The sequence below is a fragment of the Momordica charantia genome (assembly GCF_013281855.1).
Source record: "Momordica charantia cultivar OHB3-1 chromosome 4 unlocalized genomic scaffold, Mcharantia_2.0 BLBB01000004.1, whole genome shotgun sequence".
Lineage (NCBI taxonomy): Eukaryota > Viridiplantae > Streptophyta > Magnoliopsida > Cucurbitales > Cucurbitaceae > Momordica > Momordica charantia.
The window spans coordinates 22,087,334-22,104,699 of record NW_028275162.1 but is presented as its reverse complement, the minus strand read 5'-3'; the positions used below and the strand labels follow the sequence as shown (position 1 = coordinate 22,104,699).

General features: G+C 29.7%; 2 protein-coding genes across 2 annotated transcripts; both read right to left on the bottom strand.

Moving 5' to 3' along the window:
• Positions 1-657: 657 nt before the first annotated feature.
• On the bottom strand, positions 658-1,603 carry LOC111011985 (ethylene-responsive transcription factor LEP). The gene has a single exon (XM_022285990.2). The coding sequence runs from the start codon at positions 1,504-1,506 to the stop codon at positions 832-834; it is 675 nt and encodes a 224-aa protein (XP_022141682.1). The 5' UTR covers positions 1,507-1,603; the 3' UTR covers positions 658-831.
• A 5,617-nt stretch (positions 1,604-7,220) lies between these two features.
• Positions 7,221-9,136, bottom strand: LOC111011775 (small ribosomal subunit protein eS27y). Its single transcript, XM_022285665.2, has 4 exons — positions 8,988-9,136; positions 7,904-8,005; positions 7,676-7,704; positions 7,221-7,567 (listed from the first exon to the last, which is right to left on the bottom strand). Exons 1-4 carry the CDS (start codon positions 8,988-8,990, stop codon positions 7,441-7,443), a joined length of 261 nt encoding a protein of 86 aa, XP_022141357.1. The 5' UTR covers positions 8,991-9,136; the 3' UTR covers positions 7,221-7,440.
• Between the last annotated feature and the right edge of the window lie 8,230 nt (positions 9,137-17,366).

Here is a 17,366-nt window from a genome sequence, read left to right as displayed (position 1 = left end):
GACCGATTTAATATGACATAGTAAGCATGTTACATAAATAGGTGAATATCCGAACAAAATAAAATCACACATGGAATATAACTTTGTTTGTATCCGACGTAATAAGTTTATCTTGTAGATCATGTTAGTCTATATTGACCATTAGAGTTCTTATATATATTTTTAATACCAAACAAATATGGAGTGATTTATATTTATTGGCAACAGATAAAAGTGACTCTACTTGTTTATAACTCAATTTTAATTTTTTTTTTTCAATTTTAAAACTTACTCTGTATTTAAAATTCTAAATTAGGTTTTTTCCAAATAAAATTTGCCCAAAAATCTAATTTATGTTAAATTATTATTTTATTACTATATTCGAGTAGGCATGCCACATCTCATTCGAGTTACATGTCAAAATGTATGGATCTCTTTATTAACAATTATTTTTAATAGTATAAGTGATATTTTTTATACATTAAGGTTAAAATTGAAAATTCAACAAGGTTAAGAAAAAAATTAAGAATTATCTAAAATTAACTACTTCACGTAATTTGCCTTAAAATTACGAAGTTAAAGTTATATTTAAAAATTGTAGGGCAAAATTAAAACAAATTAGTTCAGAATTATAATTTAATTAGTATTATTTTCTTAGAGAATTTAAAATTGGATGTACTATGATCCAATGCTAAATGAAACATACTATAAGAAAGCAAAATGAGTCGAACTATCCGCATGGCGCATGCATTACATTACATTATATTATATATTTTAATCTTAATCCTAAGTCTTTTTTTTTTCTTTTTAGAAATATTGATATTTTTTTTTAATAATTATTAATCTGAGGACCTAGGAGAAATAGAAATTGGCCGGAGACTCAAAATCACTGGCGAGGGCGTCGGAAACCGCAGGCATTGTTCCAAAGATCGGGCTCTGCACGTACTCACCGCCGGAATCAAATCCAAAGTACGATCCGATTCCCATCGACGACTGATCAAGAGATTCTAAACCAATGTTCTGTGTTTCCATCAGACAGTTATTATAATTATAATTCTCCGATTCCGACGAAATTGCCGGAGGAAATGGCGGAAGCTCAGCACCGCCATCGTCGAATCCAGCGAAGAAACTTGCCGAGGAGTCTCCAGCGGCGGGGAATTGGTCGAAGAGAGGCGGCGAATCTGGAGGAAGCAGAGGAAGAAACAGAGGAGGAGGCAGGGGAGGTGGCGGAAGCTGGCCGTGAGAGACGGCGGCGGAGGGCGGCAGCGGCGGCGGCGAGTCGGAGTAAAGGAAGTTGGTGCGGGCGAGGGAGCCGCGGAGGGAGCGGGCGGCGCGGTCGTAGGCGAGGGCGGCTTCCTCGGCGGTGTCGAAGGTGCCGAGCCAGTGGCGTTCTTTGGTGGAAGGATCTCTAATCTCGGCGGCGTATCGCCCCCACGGCCGCCGCCGAACGCCAAGGAAACGGTGCGACGCCGTTTCCGGCGGCGGCGGCGGCTGCTTCCGCTTAGGCTTCGACGGCGATGGACTCATTACGAAAGAAGAAGAAGAAGAAGATGGAGTGTCGTTTTGTTGTGTATTGAAATTTGGATGAGTGATGAGAGGGGGTATATATAGTGCAAATCTCCTATCGTTCTCTACTTTCTTTTATATATATTTTTGTAAGGAAATTAAACTAGAGATTTCTTTTTATTTCACTGGTTTAGTTGCACATACGCGAGTCATCTAGTCATCAACCTTCTAATTTTATGTTTATTTCAGTCTTTGAATTTTTTAAATATTTATTTTAGTCGGATTAAAAAACTAATTTTTATTACAATTTTTTGTTATTAATAAATAAATAATATGGCTTTGAATATATATGCACGCTAATATATTTAAGTGAATGTGTATGTGTCACATATGTTGATGTTTTTTTTGGATGACAAAATTATATGGGAATTACGAAAAATGTTTATTTTTTAAATTCAATTATTACAATAGATATTTTAAAAGTTGAATAATCATTTAATGATTGCTTTTCTTTTTATTTCCAATTTAAGGTCTAAAAATTGAAGTTTTAAAAGTTTAAACAAAAACGAATCTGAAAGAAGAAATGCCAAAATGAGATTTAAGCCTAAATTATAAATTTGGTATTGTCGTTACTTATCTAGTTTCGATACAGTGAAATGTTTTTAATGAGGTTACAAATTTATTAAGTATAATACTTTAAATTTTTTTAATAGATCTCCCGGCTTTCAATAAAAGTTGATGGTGGAAAAAAAATTAAATTTAAACCACTAAATATTTTATTTTTAAATGATGCTGAATTTTATGAGATTTAAGTTTGTTTACTAATAATTGTTTTTAGTTTTCTTTTCCAAAATATTCTTTATATCTTAAATCAAATTTTAAAAGTTAAAACTAGTAGTTTTTGCAAGGATTTACCTAAACCAGCCTAAAACAAATATATTTTTTTTAAATATGGCAAGAAATTCAAATTTTAACCAAAATAGTAGAATCTAAATCAAACTTCACACCAGAAGAGAAAGTCAAATTTATGTCATATTTTCTTAGGAAAAAAAAAGTTATGACATTTTAGAAAATACCACATTAAATTTATGTCACTTAATGAAATTTCTCTAGTTCTTTTTTTTTTCAGCCCAAGCAACAAGCTCGGTTATAGGGATCCAACAGCGTAAGCCACACTACATCGATTTTGAAAAATCAAAAAAGAAAAAAAAGAATTCTCTATTTTTTTTTTTATAATTAGTACAACAAGAGGGAGGGAGCTAGAGACTCGAACCTCCCACTTTTAAAGGAATCACACATATTTTATCAATTGAGAGTTATGTTCAGATTGCTAGTTAGATTGTACTATTAGTTATATACAGTATTTTATTTTATTTTATTTTATTCTCTCAATTTGTTTGAGAGAGATCCACTAAATCTCGCTAGCTCTTTGATCTTCAGGAGAGCCTAAAATAGAGCATATAGAGAAAGGCATAAAAATGATCCTAATGTATGAGAGTCTAATATAGCTATATGTATAAAGATAGAGTGTGTATTTATTTAAAACTTTTAAGAATATAATACACATGTTTTCTAAACAATAAATTTATGAATAATTACAAGAAGAATAACATATATTATATGCTACAAAATAAAATTAAAAAAAAAGGTTAAAATTAATATTATTTTAGTTCAGTTTGATTCATCTACTTTCAAAATAATCATTTTGATTCGTGTGCTTTCAATTTTTGTTCATTTTAGTTTCGGGTCAATACTTGGTATATAAGCAATGATTTCAAATCCAGAGGTTAAGCGTACTCTGGCAACTTTACGTAAGGCAAAGTTTGGTTTTTTGGGGTGATAGTAGAAAAAAAGTTGACATCTCAGTCACCATTCCCGAGCCTATACAAGACACTCTACAGAACCGTACATGAGATTTTCACCTTATATTGTTCCTCGTTCAATTCTTTCGAAGTAATTTGATCATTAATCTCCTCCCTTCTTCCATTCCGTCCCGAAGAGTGACTGGGACCAACTTTCAAAATATGGTTAATTCAGTCTCTGTTTGTAAAATTTTTAACACAAATATTATAAATAATGAAAACACTTCAATACAAATTTATGGCTGCATTTCAAGGAGTGTAGTGATTTAAACGTTGTGCTAAAATTATCATTGAGAGAGATTAGATAAAAAATAAAAATAAGTGGATTAAAATGAACGTTTCGAAAGTTCATATACCAAAATAAACTAAAGTTGAAATTACAGTGATCAAAATAATATTTAAATTTATATTATATATTATAAAAATATAGTTTATAATAAGAAAATGAAAAGTAGAGAGCATAGGGGTTGGTTGAGTTAGGTATGTTAATTAAAGTATAATTTAACATAGGGGTAAGCCTAAGAGCATGCATGCATGTGCTTCCAATTTGACTGATGGAATATAATGAGGCAAATAAATTCAGCAATCATATGCTCCACGCACTCTTCTCTTACTTCAATGCCCTTTTTTTCTCCTTTTTAATTATTGGCACATTTTTATTCATTGGTTTTTTTTTAAATGAAGTACCTTACCCTTTTTTTTTCTTTTTTTATTTTACGAGTATCGTTTGGTTGGATGAGATTATGAATTTACATGTGTGGACCGGTTTTTGAAGCTAGCTATAAGTAAAGTTCGAGTAGTCCCTAAGTAAAATGAACGGGATAAAAGAGTTTGATCTTTACTCATTTATCAACAGTGTTAAATAAATAAATATATATGTATATACATATGAACTGAGGAATATTTGTATATGTACGTATACAAGGAGAAATCTTCCTTGCAATAGCTTTACCAGGACTCTTATGTGTTGTTGCACGAGAACAAACTAATAGATTATAAATACATGTGATATTTTGATTGATAAAACAAATATATTTTCATAAAACAATTATATAAATCTATATTAACTCAATTTTTATTTGGAAACGAAATGAGATCTTAATTAGAGGCTGTTTGGTAACTTGTTCGGCAAAATTATTGTTCAAGATTATGATTGATGCTATAAGACACCTACTTTTTCTCGAAGTCAAAGATTCAAATGTGTTGTATTCATATTTTGAATTAATTTCATGTTTGGTTCCATTTGAAGTTCCTATGCAATCATTAATTATGTTCTAAACTTAATTTGATTTAAATATGGTGTGGTTATAAGTTAACACATACATAAGTAAATAAAATTAAAAGAGATATTTCCCAGTCATTTTTAAAATTAATAAAAGGAACCCAAAAAAGTCAATCAATAAAACAAAAATATATATAAATAAATAAATAAACTCTATGTGGATGGGTTGCATGTGAAAAGACAAATATAGGGACAAAGGGCTCTCTTTTGAGGAAAACGATGAGTAGCTTCATAGCCATTACTCCATATCCTAATTATAATTCAAATTAATATTACTTATCTTTGACCAAATGTCCTCCTCCTTAATTATTATAATAAATATTTATGTTAAATTACAATTTTAGTTCCTAAATGTTTGACTAATAGATTCATAAACTTCAATTTCTTATCTAATTGACCTTGGACCTATTTGACATTTTTAAAATTAACGGATCTAAATTTTGTGTCAAATAGAAACCGATCTTTCTATTGATTATTGGCCAATATCTAAGCTAATCAATAATTATGTAAATACAGAGTGGAGAGAGTTTTATACATCCCATTGAGGTTGGAGATTCAAATCCTCAGGTCGTCACATTTTTTATAGCAAATAGATAAAAATATAAAGTTATAAATATCAATATTTATAATTTTCTTTATATATATATTCACAAATATTATAAAAATGAAGTTACCAATTTAAAATTTTCTTTTTGCAACTTATTACTTTATTTTTTATTTTTATTTTTATGTTATCTTTTCATCTTTGTACTTTTTAAAATGACCAAGTAGGTCACTTTATAGAAACAATTGCAACATAGTAATGAAAATCCCATGTGAAGTACATTAGATCTTTTTGTTTCCATTATTTTCTTAATTATTTTCGCTCTTCACTTTGATAACTATTTTATATTTAATTATTTGGTTTTTAAAATTAAGCTTACGACCATTACGCCTATCCATATATATTTGTCTTGATATCAAGCTTTTCAAATTTAAGAAATTTTTTGAAGAAAAGATATAATTTTTAAAAACTTGTTTTTTTAAAAAAAAAATTGGTTAAGAATTCAAATGTATTTTGAAGAAAGGTAAAAAAGATACCAAAGAAATTGTGCAAAAACAAGCATAATTTTTTATAACATAAAACTAAAAACAAAATCTTTATCCAACAAAGCATAATATTTTAACTCTGTGTATAGATAGATAAAAGAGAATTTCTTTATAAAATAAAGTAAAGAAAATAAAAGGATACTTAATCCCTACAAATTTGAGGGAGAAAAAAAAAGATGAAAACAATAGAGAGATAATCATTGAGTAAAATATTATATTTAGTCTTTTAATGCATGTATAGTAGTGGGGTGAAACACCTAAAGGAATTTGAAAAATAAATCAATAAATATTTTGATGTAAAAGAAATTAAATTGAACTTTATAGTTAGATGTTGAAATTGCATTAGTTGAAGAGTTAAGTGGGAGATGTTTGGGATTTGGAGTAATGTGCTTCACACTCACTACGTTTGCAATTTGTTTATAAAAGTTTTTCAATGGCTAATTATTAGCCATACCTCCCCATTAGTGCTTCCTACTTAATTAGATTGTTATTATAATAATCTTAGCATTAGGTTTAAGCATTTGTCTCAAGTGAGATTTGAACTCAAGGAGTAGCTATCATAATGCGGTTCTAATAATCAAAATAATAATGATAATAAAATCAAAGACCTGTTTATCCTCTAGTTATGACGCTGATAGTTATGACGCTGAAAATTTGAGTGATGGTAGGATGAGTGTTTTTGAAAAAATAGATTGTATAATTGATTTTTCAAAATATTAAAAATCATTTTAAAGTAATTTTAAACTTTCTTAAAATTAATTTTTTTAATTTACGAAGAGAAAGTGATTTTATCAATGCCAAAAGTGATTTTTAAATTAAAAGCACTTTTTGATCTCTATATATACATGGGGTGGCATTATTTTTATTGTTAAATGGGGTCACTTTGGTCATTTTTTATATCTTTCCTAAGTTGGAAAGTTTGGACCTTTCAATAAAAATATTTGTGACCAAATTATGAGATAAAGAGGTCATCTTCTATTAAAATAAATTTAAGACGTCTGTAACTCAATTCATAAAAATTCTTAACAATATGAAATTAAAGATAATAAAATCTTATCAATTTCACCAACTTAGTTAAAAAGAAACTACTTTTAAAAAACTTAAAACTTCATAGCAAGCTGAATACATAGTTAAAACAAATATTCATCCTGTACCCAACTTTCTCATAGCTTAAAATCATATAAAACATTTCAATTATACAAACATAAAGTAAAAAATAAAAAAAAAAAAAGAAGTCAAGTTCAGTGGCCAAAATAATTTGCAAACCTTGAAAGCATTTTCTCTGCATTTTCTTCAACTTCTGTTTGGGGAAAAAAGTCTTTGCTGCATACAGTAGTCCTTTTTCCCCACAAATAATCTTATATTGGTACAATTTAACGAGTTAATTCATAACCAAAATCACTAGATGAGCTTATAAATTAGAATCATAATCCAACAAGATGAGTGATTCTAGTAGAAACTCATGCTAAGATGACAACCATCCACTACAATAAAGCAATAGATAAAAGAAAGTTAAGCTTTACTAAATGAAACTAACAGTTCAGTACATAAAAATTCATCTTTTAAACAAAAAAACCAGATAACTCTAGAGCCAAATATAATCTATTTAAGAGAGACAGCATAATCAAGTCTGATAGCGTACAAGAAAGATAAATATACCATGATCAAAACAGCGACTTCATTTTCTTCTCAATAAAACAAAACAAGGAGACCTCATCATCATCAATCGCCCTTTCTCCTGAAAGAACACCCCTCGGTGAGTCTGGCACGCCCTCCAGTTGGCTGGCATAAGACGGTCTGGCAGTTACCACATACAACGACAGTTTGAGAGTGGCTGAAGACAGTGGTTCTGCATTTCATTGACAAACATAACAAAGGAGATTTTTAAATACGTGGGATCCTCAGGCACAATACATTTTTGAAAATACAACATACTAATGAAGGTGATCGCACTTACATGTTGAAGCATCCCTGGCATTTAACATCCTTCATACCACCAACACGACAATGTCAGAATATCATATAAATCAAGGCAAAACTTAATTATAAAATTCTAAGCATCTGCGTGATTCTAAGAAAGAATCGCCAGAAACTGAAATTTGATGGATATAGTCATAGGTAGCAGTTATAAATAGACTAAATTTATAACAAATGGCATTGAGTTAAAACAGAAGCAAATTCATACCATGAAGAACGAGTTGGGTGATTGCACCAGACGCTTGAGCTTGTGCTTCCTCTTCTCAAGCTCAGCAGGAGGATTCAGCAAATCAATATCGTTTTGAAGAACCTTTTGACACAAAAACAGAACAACCCATTAAACAAAATCCAAAGCTAAGAATCTGAAAAGGCTTTTTTAAAACAAAAATTGAAACAAGGGGCTAAGGACAAACAAAAAACGCATATGTTTAACAACAAAAGGCTCCAACGAGTGAACAAAATCTGCAAAGGTTATAATATTAAACATCAAACTGCTCGAACATGTGTGTGAACGACCTTAATGTTGACTCTTCATTTTTGTTTAAATTCGAACATGCTGAGGAAACAAAAAGACACGTTTAAGTCACAAAGGAGTAACTTTAAGACATGCTCAGGACACACGTGAGATAGTTTTTTGAAATAGTTTCTCTCCATCGAGACAACTTTAAAAAAAAAAGACACGTTTGCGCACGGTTCTTCTCAATTTTGGGCATTGGATAAAAAATAAAAACGCTGAAATTTGAACAAAAACATTCAGGGCATCAAATATCATCCACCGGTTGAAAAGGTTTGAGCATGGTTTCTCTCAATTTCCGGGAGCTTTCAAGTATTTCTCTAAGAATCCAAAACAAATAAGTTATTTTCATAACTCTTCCTCAACAAATGTCATGGTTTCTTCTACCCGCAAGTTATAAGTTATAGTTGCCATAATCGTTTACTAACTTCCTATCAAACCCTTTTCCCAGAAAACCATTCACCGCACAATTAGTGCAAATCCTCAATCGTAAATTTCTTCACAGCACAAACAACTCAAAAGAAACCCAGGAAATTTCCTAGAAACAGAGGCTTCAAATGTATCGATTCATCAAGTCGTCTCTCTGCAAACATGAATCCACACACTCGAAAACGTCTCAACAACAGTCAACAGCCCAAAAAACCCCTAAACATTCTCCACTTTGCGGTCATACAATCGTCGAGAAACAACCGAACAGATATTGAAGAAAGAAAAATAAACAGATCCAAACGAAAGATTGTGATGCGGTGAATCGAGTAGAGGAGGAATGAGAACTCACCATCGTAGGAGAAAAACGGCGAACGAGGGAAATCCCAGAAAGGCTATCAGAATTCCGCACGACTGCAGCAGAGGGAGAGACGAAGAACCCTAAAACCTCTTACGTTATATAGTGAGGCATTAATGAGCCCTTTAAATGGGCTTCCTGCGTTTTCTTTTAAGGGCTTTTGATTGGATACTTAATGGGCTTTATAAGTAACGTGGAAATTGGGCTGGTTGCACCTCGTTATGGATTTTTTTAATAATGCTTTAATTCAAACTTATTCCTAATATATATCAATCCCAAGCTATTTCCAATAATAATATTTGGAAAATATGTCACTACACGTTTTCGAGTTGTTCGGCGTCTTGTTGGTGCCATGTGTATTTTTTTTTAATTCTGACATTTTATATTTTCAAAGAATCACATATGCGTAAATTATCCAAAATTATCATTCTGGTATAGTGGTGATAGGTCTACTTTTTAATATGAATATCTTGATTTTAAGTCTCTGTAATGTCACTCTTTCTTTTCTTAGCCATTTTATATTTTCAAGGAATCACATGTGTCTAAATTATCCAAAATTACTATTTTGGGATAGTGGTGGTAAGCCTACTTTTCAATATAGAGATGGCTTGATTTCAAGTCTTTGATCACTTTTTCTTTTTCTAGTCTTTTTTGGATAATCATATTTAAAAAAAATCCTTTTTTATATATATAGTTTGATAATTTTATTGGAGGACGGGATAGAAAATACATTTTTCGTCTTCGTTCCTTGCCCCGCCTCACTTTATATATACACATTAAAATATATTATTATTCTTTATGTATTACATATAATAAAAAAAACACTTTTATCTACCCATTAAATATATATTAGACCATGTAAATGAAGTTTATCATCAAATCCTTATAAAAAAATATTTAATTGATAAATAGTTTTAAAATAAAATAATAAATAGGAAAATTTTCTCTGCATGATCATCAATATCGTCACTATCATCAATAAGAAAACCCTTAGGCTTGTTATCCATGAACTTGTTCAAAAATACTCTAATGAAAGGAAGATAGGAGTTTGTCATTAGGTATTTGACCAAATAGGATCGTCCCATTCTTATAGAACCTATCACTAAAATACCCCTATAGGGGGATAGGGCTAAGCGGAGCGAAAAGGGTTTTCCATGGGAAATGAAAACTATTAGCCCCACATGAGGTTTGTGAATAAGTGATTGTCTGATAATGAGTAAGGAATGTCCGTCTTTCCGCTAAACAAGATGTATTGAACTCATAATTCATTAGATACTTTTTATGAATGTCAACTAAGTATCGTAATTAAAATTACTCCTGGTGATATAAAATCAGTTTAATTTTCTCTTTAACCATTAAATGTTTAATTCGTACACAATTAAATGGACTTTGTTTATTAGATGTACAAAATCGTTTGAGGTAGAAGGTAATAATCAATCTTTTATCTTATATAGAGATAGATACAAATTGTCTAAAAATGGGATGACTTAATTTGTATCAATACACATATTGGACATCCTTATTTTAACATAGGTTGAGATATATGCTATCCGAATTCGATACCCGATGCGCTATCGTTTAGTTCTGAACTACTTAGAAGAGCGTTGACTATCCCTACAAACCAACCTTAGTCATCTCAGCATGTTTTGTCCTCACCCACATGCTTCCTAGGAGGTCATTAACCAATTGAGCCATCGAAAATGAGGGTGCACCTTGTTAGTATAGGCAGTGACTATCAATTCTTTTAAACATTTTCTTGATCATTCTTCAATGATCTCAGGATCTCTCTCATTCGAATATGATATCTGTTCATTCATGTATCCCTCCTCTCTAGTCGGCGTCACATATGTGCATTCATTTTCTTAACTATGTAAATATTAATGCAAACATATATATTTTGTCAGTTGTATTAATATTTGTGTTTATCCTGCATAGTCAGAAAGTTGTATTAAAATTACATCTATGCAAATTATAAATTTTGGAATGAGGTGCAAGTCAAATTTATTGAACGTCAATGTGATTTCTAAAATAGAATAGTGATACATTATATATAATATGATGATAAATAAATTATAGACTTGTTTTGAATTATTAATAAGAGAGAACTGTCTGCTAGGTAATTGAACTTTAAAGTAAAAAGTAGCTAGCTTAATCATCAAATGTATTAGATATAAAATTTAAATTTAAGTTGGTTAAAAATCTATACCATGTTTTTCTCTTTTCTTTTTTTGTCATATAGATATGTAAATTTTAAAATGTCAACGAGATATATTAGACTCAATATTTAAAATTCACAAATCTTTTAGATACAACTATAAAAGTACGAGGACTTAATCTAGCCATGTATTCGTTTTTAATAACATATAACAAATGTTTTTTTTAGTTAAAACAACACGTAGGGAAAACCTTCAATCTTATGGTATAAATGTATCTATATTTAAATGGGCAAAGATCAATGTCAACTACTAATGGTCGTTAGATGCAACAAAAAACAAAAATTATTCACATTCCACATAAAGCTAGTTGACTCGATACAATGTGACTAATAAATAACAAAAGTCAATATTTAGTTTGATACAAAGGATTAATATAATCTACCAAACAAACTAGTTATGCCCACTCTAAATAAATGTATATTCAATGTGTAACTCTATTTTGTCAAATTATTCACTTATTTATATCGCGTCACGTCGCATTCTCATAATGTCACGTCAAATCAACCAACATTTGTCCAACAAACATGTAATTTCACCATTCAGTAAATTGTGTAATTAACCACGACATATAAATATCACTTAAAATATAGGAACACAATTGAAATATTTTAATACATGAAGTGAGAATTATATTACAGAAAATATTACATTTTGAGGAACCAAAAAGTTTATCTTATTATTCATAATAGATTTTTCATTATAAAAAGTTTATTTACATTTTATTGTGGCACACTGTGCTTAAGGTTGTTATGACAGAATGCTAAGAAGTTGTGATGTATCCTGATAAAATATTGCTCTGTACTCTTTCGAATGCAAATCCAACACCCTTTTTTTGTATACAGTATCATGAAGAATTTACCAGACTTAGTAAGGAATCTATCTTTGTTCATAAAATTTTTATGAACATAATGAAGGGGCCGCGCAACACCTCATTGTGCTACAGTGAATTTCTGGAGAACTTTTATTTTGAAAACTTATGAAACCCTGAAAATCTACCGTGTTTGGTAAGCTTAATAACATGGAATGTAAAGTCTCAGTATAAATCTACCAACCTCCAGAACATATAGTTTCTCAATTTCTATCCTATTATAACCTATAGACCAAAGTTGACATGGATGCCTCATATACTACATCATGCAGTAGAATGTGCGAATAGCCCTACAAGATCAATTCAACTGAGCTAGAATTACTGGAAATACATAGAATGTAGAGTCTAGATGTAGCTCGAATAATAATTTAATAAATAGTATCAGGCAACGATGAACACCTTGAGGAGATTTTGATCTAAGTCTAATCTCCTCATTCATATTCCAGACACATAACGGGCCCTACCAAACGAACGAGATAGATTCCTCACTGGGTGGGTCTGGTAAAAGTCGACATGACACTGTGCATGAAATAAGTTGTGGATATTTCATTAGAAAGAGTGAAGAGAAATATTGTATTAGGAAACAACCCCACTTTAAAAATGTCTACTTGAACGGACTTTGATCTAATCTCCCAATTTGTATTCCAGACACATAAGGCCATATCAAATGAACAATGATAGATTCCTTACCAGACTAGTAAAATTAAAATATATATGTGGATATGTCATTCAAAATAGTACAGCTCAATATTTGATCAAAATGTCTAAGTACCTTCGTTTGAAGTGAGAGGTCTTTTCCAAAATCGCTCGTCGAGGCAAAAGCATGACTACATCTAAATTTCCTGGAACCGAAGTTGTTGGAAACAAAAAGACGTTTAGCTGGGGAGAATTTCAGAGACAGACATCCAAAATACGAAGTTCGACATCGCAATATCTGACTATCTATTCTGAGAATGCACTGCCCTGCAACAACAGTCGAAACTCCATGAAAGGACGAAAATAGATGGGAAATAATAAATCTGTGAAACATTCGACAGGAAAAATGCAAATAAGAATTATGTGGAAGATGAATGAACAAGTCCGAAATGAGAACTCACCATCTTGAAGAAACTTTAAGAAGAAAACAAGTAAAAGCTCATATTTTCAGCCTGACCGCAACGAAGCTGGATGAAGAACCCTAAAATCTCCCGTGTTATATAGCAAAAAAAAAAAAGGCCTCTATTCAAATGGGCTTGCCTAAAACATTGTGAAATGAAATAACCAAAGTGTGGTTTTTTTTAGTTCCTCAGCGATGTAATATTTACTATAATTTAATTCTCACTTCATGTATTAAAATATTTCAATTGTATTATTGGATTCCAACGTTTGTTTTGGAGTAATGTAAAATACTTGGATATTTCGAGGTGTCCGAATATTTTAGGATGTCCATATGCAAGGCATCCGAGTCGATTGGATGCTTTTTTGAAACATGTGTTTCTGTGATTCCCATATCGAAGACATCCTATATTGACATTTTTGTCCCTTCATTATTTTTTCATATATTTTCTTTTATCAAATTTTTTAAATTTTATTTGTAATGTTATAATTTAAATAAATTAATGTACTATCGACTAATAAGCAATTATGTATATTTATGTATTATACGTACATATAAAATAAACTTCAATTAAATTATATAATATCTCTATTTACTTTTAATATTTGGCATGATTTATTATGAATAATATTTTTAAAACAATATTTTTTAACGATTATCCTACCTTTTATATTCTTCTTCGTATAATTTGATAATATAATAAATGAATTTCATCAAATATAACATTAACTATATAATGATATTTTTTAGAAATATTAAAGTTGAAAATGAAATTTATATTAAATATTAATTAATTTTAAAAAAGTTCTTATATTAATATAAATTCTACTAATATACAAAAATTAATACATGCGTATACGTAATCAATATAAAAAACCTAAAATATTAAATTAATTTTAAGAAAATCTATTATATAAATACAAATTATACTAGAGTAATGTATAAATTATATAAATATTTATAACGACATTTGTTAAACATTATATAAATTGAGAATGTTCCAAGAGATAAATTCGGCAAAATAAGCATGGTTATCCATATATTCCTTGACATCCTTATATATTTTCATACAAAACAAAGATGGTCATCTAAAGATGCTGGACATCTATAATTTCAGATATCTGAAATTTCAGGCATTTGAAAATGTCGGACATCTATATTCCCAAACAAACTGCCCCTAAATGATATTTATATGTCGTGGTTAACACAATTTACTAAATGATGAAATTACATGTTTGTTGAACAAATGTTGATTGATTTGACATGACGTTATGAAAACGCGACATCACGCAATATAAATAAGTGAATAATTTGACAAAATGAAGTTACACATTGAATATACATTTGTTTAGAACAGACATAATTATTTTGTTTGGTTGATTATATTAGTCGTTTGTATCAAACTAAATATTGGCTTTTATTATTTATTAGTCACATTGTATCAAGTAAACTAGCTTCACGTGGAATGTGAATAAATTTTGTTTTTTTGTTGCATTTAACGACCATTAGTAGTTGATATGGATCTTTGTCAATTTAAATATAGCTACGTTTATACCATAAGATTGAAGATTTTCCCCTACGTGTTGTTTAACCAAACAACATTTGCTATGTTATATTAAAAACGAATATATGGTTAGATTAAGTCCTCAAACTTTTAGGTTTGTATCTAATAGATTTGTGAATTTTAAATATCATGTCTAATATATCTGGTTGACGTTTGAAAATTCACACATCTATAAAAAAAAACATAGTATATATTTTTAATAAACTTAATTTTCATACCTAATAGATCCGTTAATCGACGATTAAGCTATCTATTATATACTTTGAAGTTCAATGACCTAGCGGGCAATTTTTAAAGTTTGGAACCTATTAGACTAAAATCAAAAAGTTTATACACTAAATTTGTAATTTGACCTTCAAAAAACATTAGCAATTAGAACAATAAAATAGAAGATGTAAACAGTGAAATATTAAAAATAAAAAATACAATAAAACAAAGCTTAGCATATAAGTTGTACTAAAAAAAACGTGTTAAAATTTATTTTTAAAAATACAATTCATTACATCATAAATCATGATGTGATCGACATACTTAGACAACACATCGTTGTTGTGTTATTTGATATATGAACTCATTCCATCCATCCTGCATTATTATTTATATAGTTAATAAAATGAATTAACATTAAAAAACATAAATTATTATTATTATTATTATTATTTACTTTAACATCATGGCATGGTGATAGAAATTTGAACATTAGACTTTTTAGTATAGGTCATCAAAGTAAGAATGTCAAATATGCGTATTGGTAGAAATTAAGTCGTCCCATTGGACGATTTGTATCTATCTTTATATAAGACAAAAGATTCTATTTTTCCCTTCTACCTCAAACGATTTTGTATATCTAATAAACAAAATCGACTCAATTGTGTACGGATTCAACATTGTCTGGGTGGGCTTTCCCGTTCCGTCCACGCAGAGAATTTTGTCCTATTTATTATTTTATTTTACAATTATTTATCAATTAAATGTTTTTTTTATAAGGAATTTGATGATAAACTTCATTTACATGGTCTATTGCTTTCCTATATAGTGGAGGGTAGATAAAAGTGTTTTTTTTATTATATGTAATGGATAAAGAATAATAAGATTTTTTAATATAATATATATAAAAAGTCAGGCGGGACGAGGAACAAAGACGAAAAATGTATTATTTGTCCCGTCCCCTAAAAAAAGAAACTTTCTTTATCCACATCATGAGGAATTTAAATAAGGATTTCCCGTGCCATTTGAGTATAGGACCTGTAGGGTTGTGGTATAAAATACGACATCCCTATTGCAGCTATCTCTATTTTATGTACTTTTTTAATAGATAAGTTAACAAGTAGAGTTATCATCAATTTGATCATAACCAAGTGATAAGATTGCCCATTATCATTAAAAATGTTATGGTTCGATATTCATTGTCGGAATTATCAAACTACATATAAAAAAGGAAGAGTAGATAATTATAATTACCCAAAAAAAGACTTAATTACCCTCATTTAGTGGCTAATAATTTATGAGAATTAAAATTTACAAAAATATTTAAATAGTAAAAAAAATCCCAATTCACACAAAATTTCATACAAATGTAGTTAGCTATTTTTTTAACTAGTTTTTTAACACGTGCAAGGCACGTGATTTATTAATTTAACTTTAATTAAATAAGTTCGAACATCTATCCAATGTTATAGTTATTTATATTTATCAAAAATATAAATTATTTATTATTTATTATTTCTAAAGTTTATTGATAATTATTAAAATAAATAGTTAACCATTTTCTAAATTCACAAACTTAGCTTAAAATTTGTAATTAGTCTTTTTTTCATCTTTTAGAAATAAGATATATATTTATGGTGAAATTAACATATCTTAATTGCTATTTAACTTGCGATCACAATTATTTTTATTGTTATCAATGAATAACTAAACACACATGTATAAGTGAAATGGTGGGATGTGAGAATATCAAGTGGTTAGAACGTACTCAATTACTCGAATCAAGATGCATATAAGTTAAAAGTATAAAAATGTTAAAAGGATTTACAACAACATAATTATTACTCAATTACTAAACATAAACATGTTTTTAATAGACATCAACTATTTGATCTAGCAATATTTATGTTGGTATCTTTTTCTCAACCTCTTTTTAAATGTTTAAAAAAACTAATGTAATTGTTCTTAATAAAAAAAACAAAGATTAATATTTTATGTATATATATACCTAGTTATCACCAGTGTTGAAGATCACTAGATTATAATAAAATTGAAACGTGATCATAAATATATAATTGGTAAATTGGGAGGTCAAATCCCTTAACATGTACTAATGATAATTTTCAAAATTAAAAAATTTCAAAACCCAAAAAGCCATCCATTTTCGAAACTCACCCTTTCTTCTTCCTCGTTTTTCCTTTCTTCTTCTGACCCTTCGTTCCTCTTCTCCAATTGTCGGTCGATGTCTGCCCTCTTCTCCGACCGGCTCCGCTTTTCTTTGTCGCAAGAGCATTTCATCTCCAGCCGCCTTCGAAAGGAGATTTCCGTCAGTTCTTATTCTCCGGTCGTTTCTGAAAGCCTTCATCTTCGACCGACGTCTGCCTGCCTTCATCTCCGATCGCCTCCATTTTTCTCAGTCGCC

Bases quoted from the DNA above. Each gene is read 5' to 3' on its own strand.
- LOC111011985 (XM_022285990.2), bottom strand. From the start codon at position 1,506: ATGAGTCCATCGCCGTCGAAGCCTAAGCGGAAGCAGCCGCCGCCGCCG.
- LOC111011775 (XM_022285665.2), bottom strand. The intron at 7,705-7,903 runs GTATGAATTTGC...GGTGGTATGAAG, and splicing joins CACCCAACTCGTTCTTCATG to GATGTTAAATGCCAGGGATG. The intron at 7,568-7,675 runs GTAAGTGCGATC...AATGAAATGCAG, and splicing joins TGCCAGGGATGCTTCAACAT to AACCACTGTCTTCAGCCACT.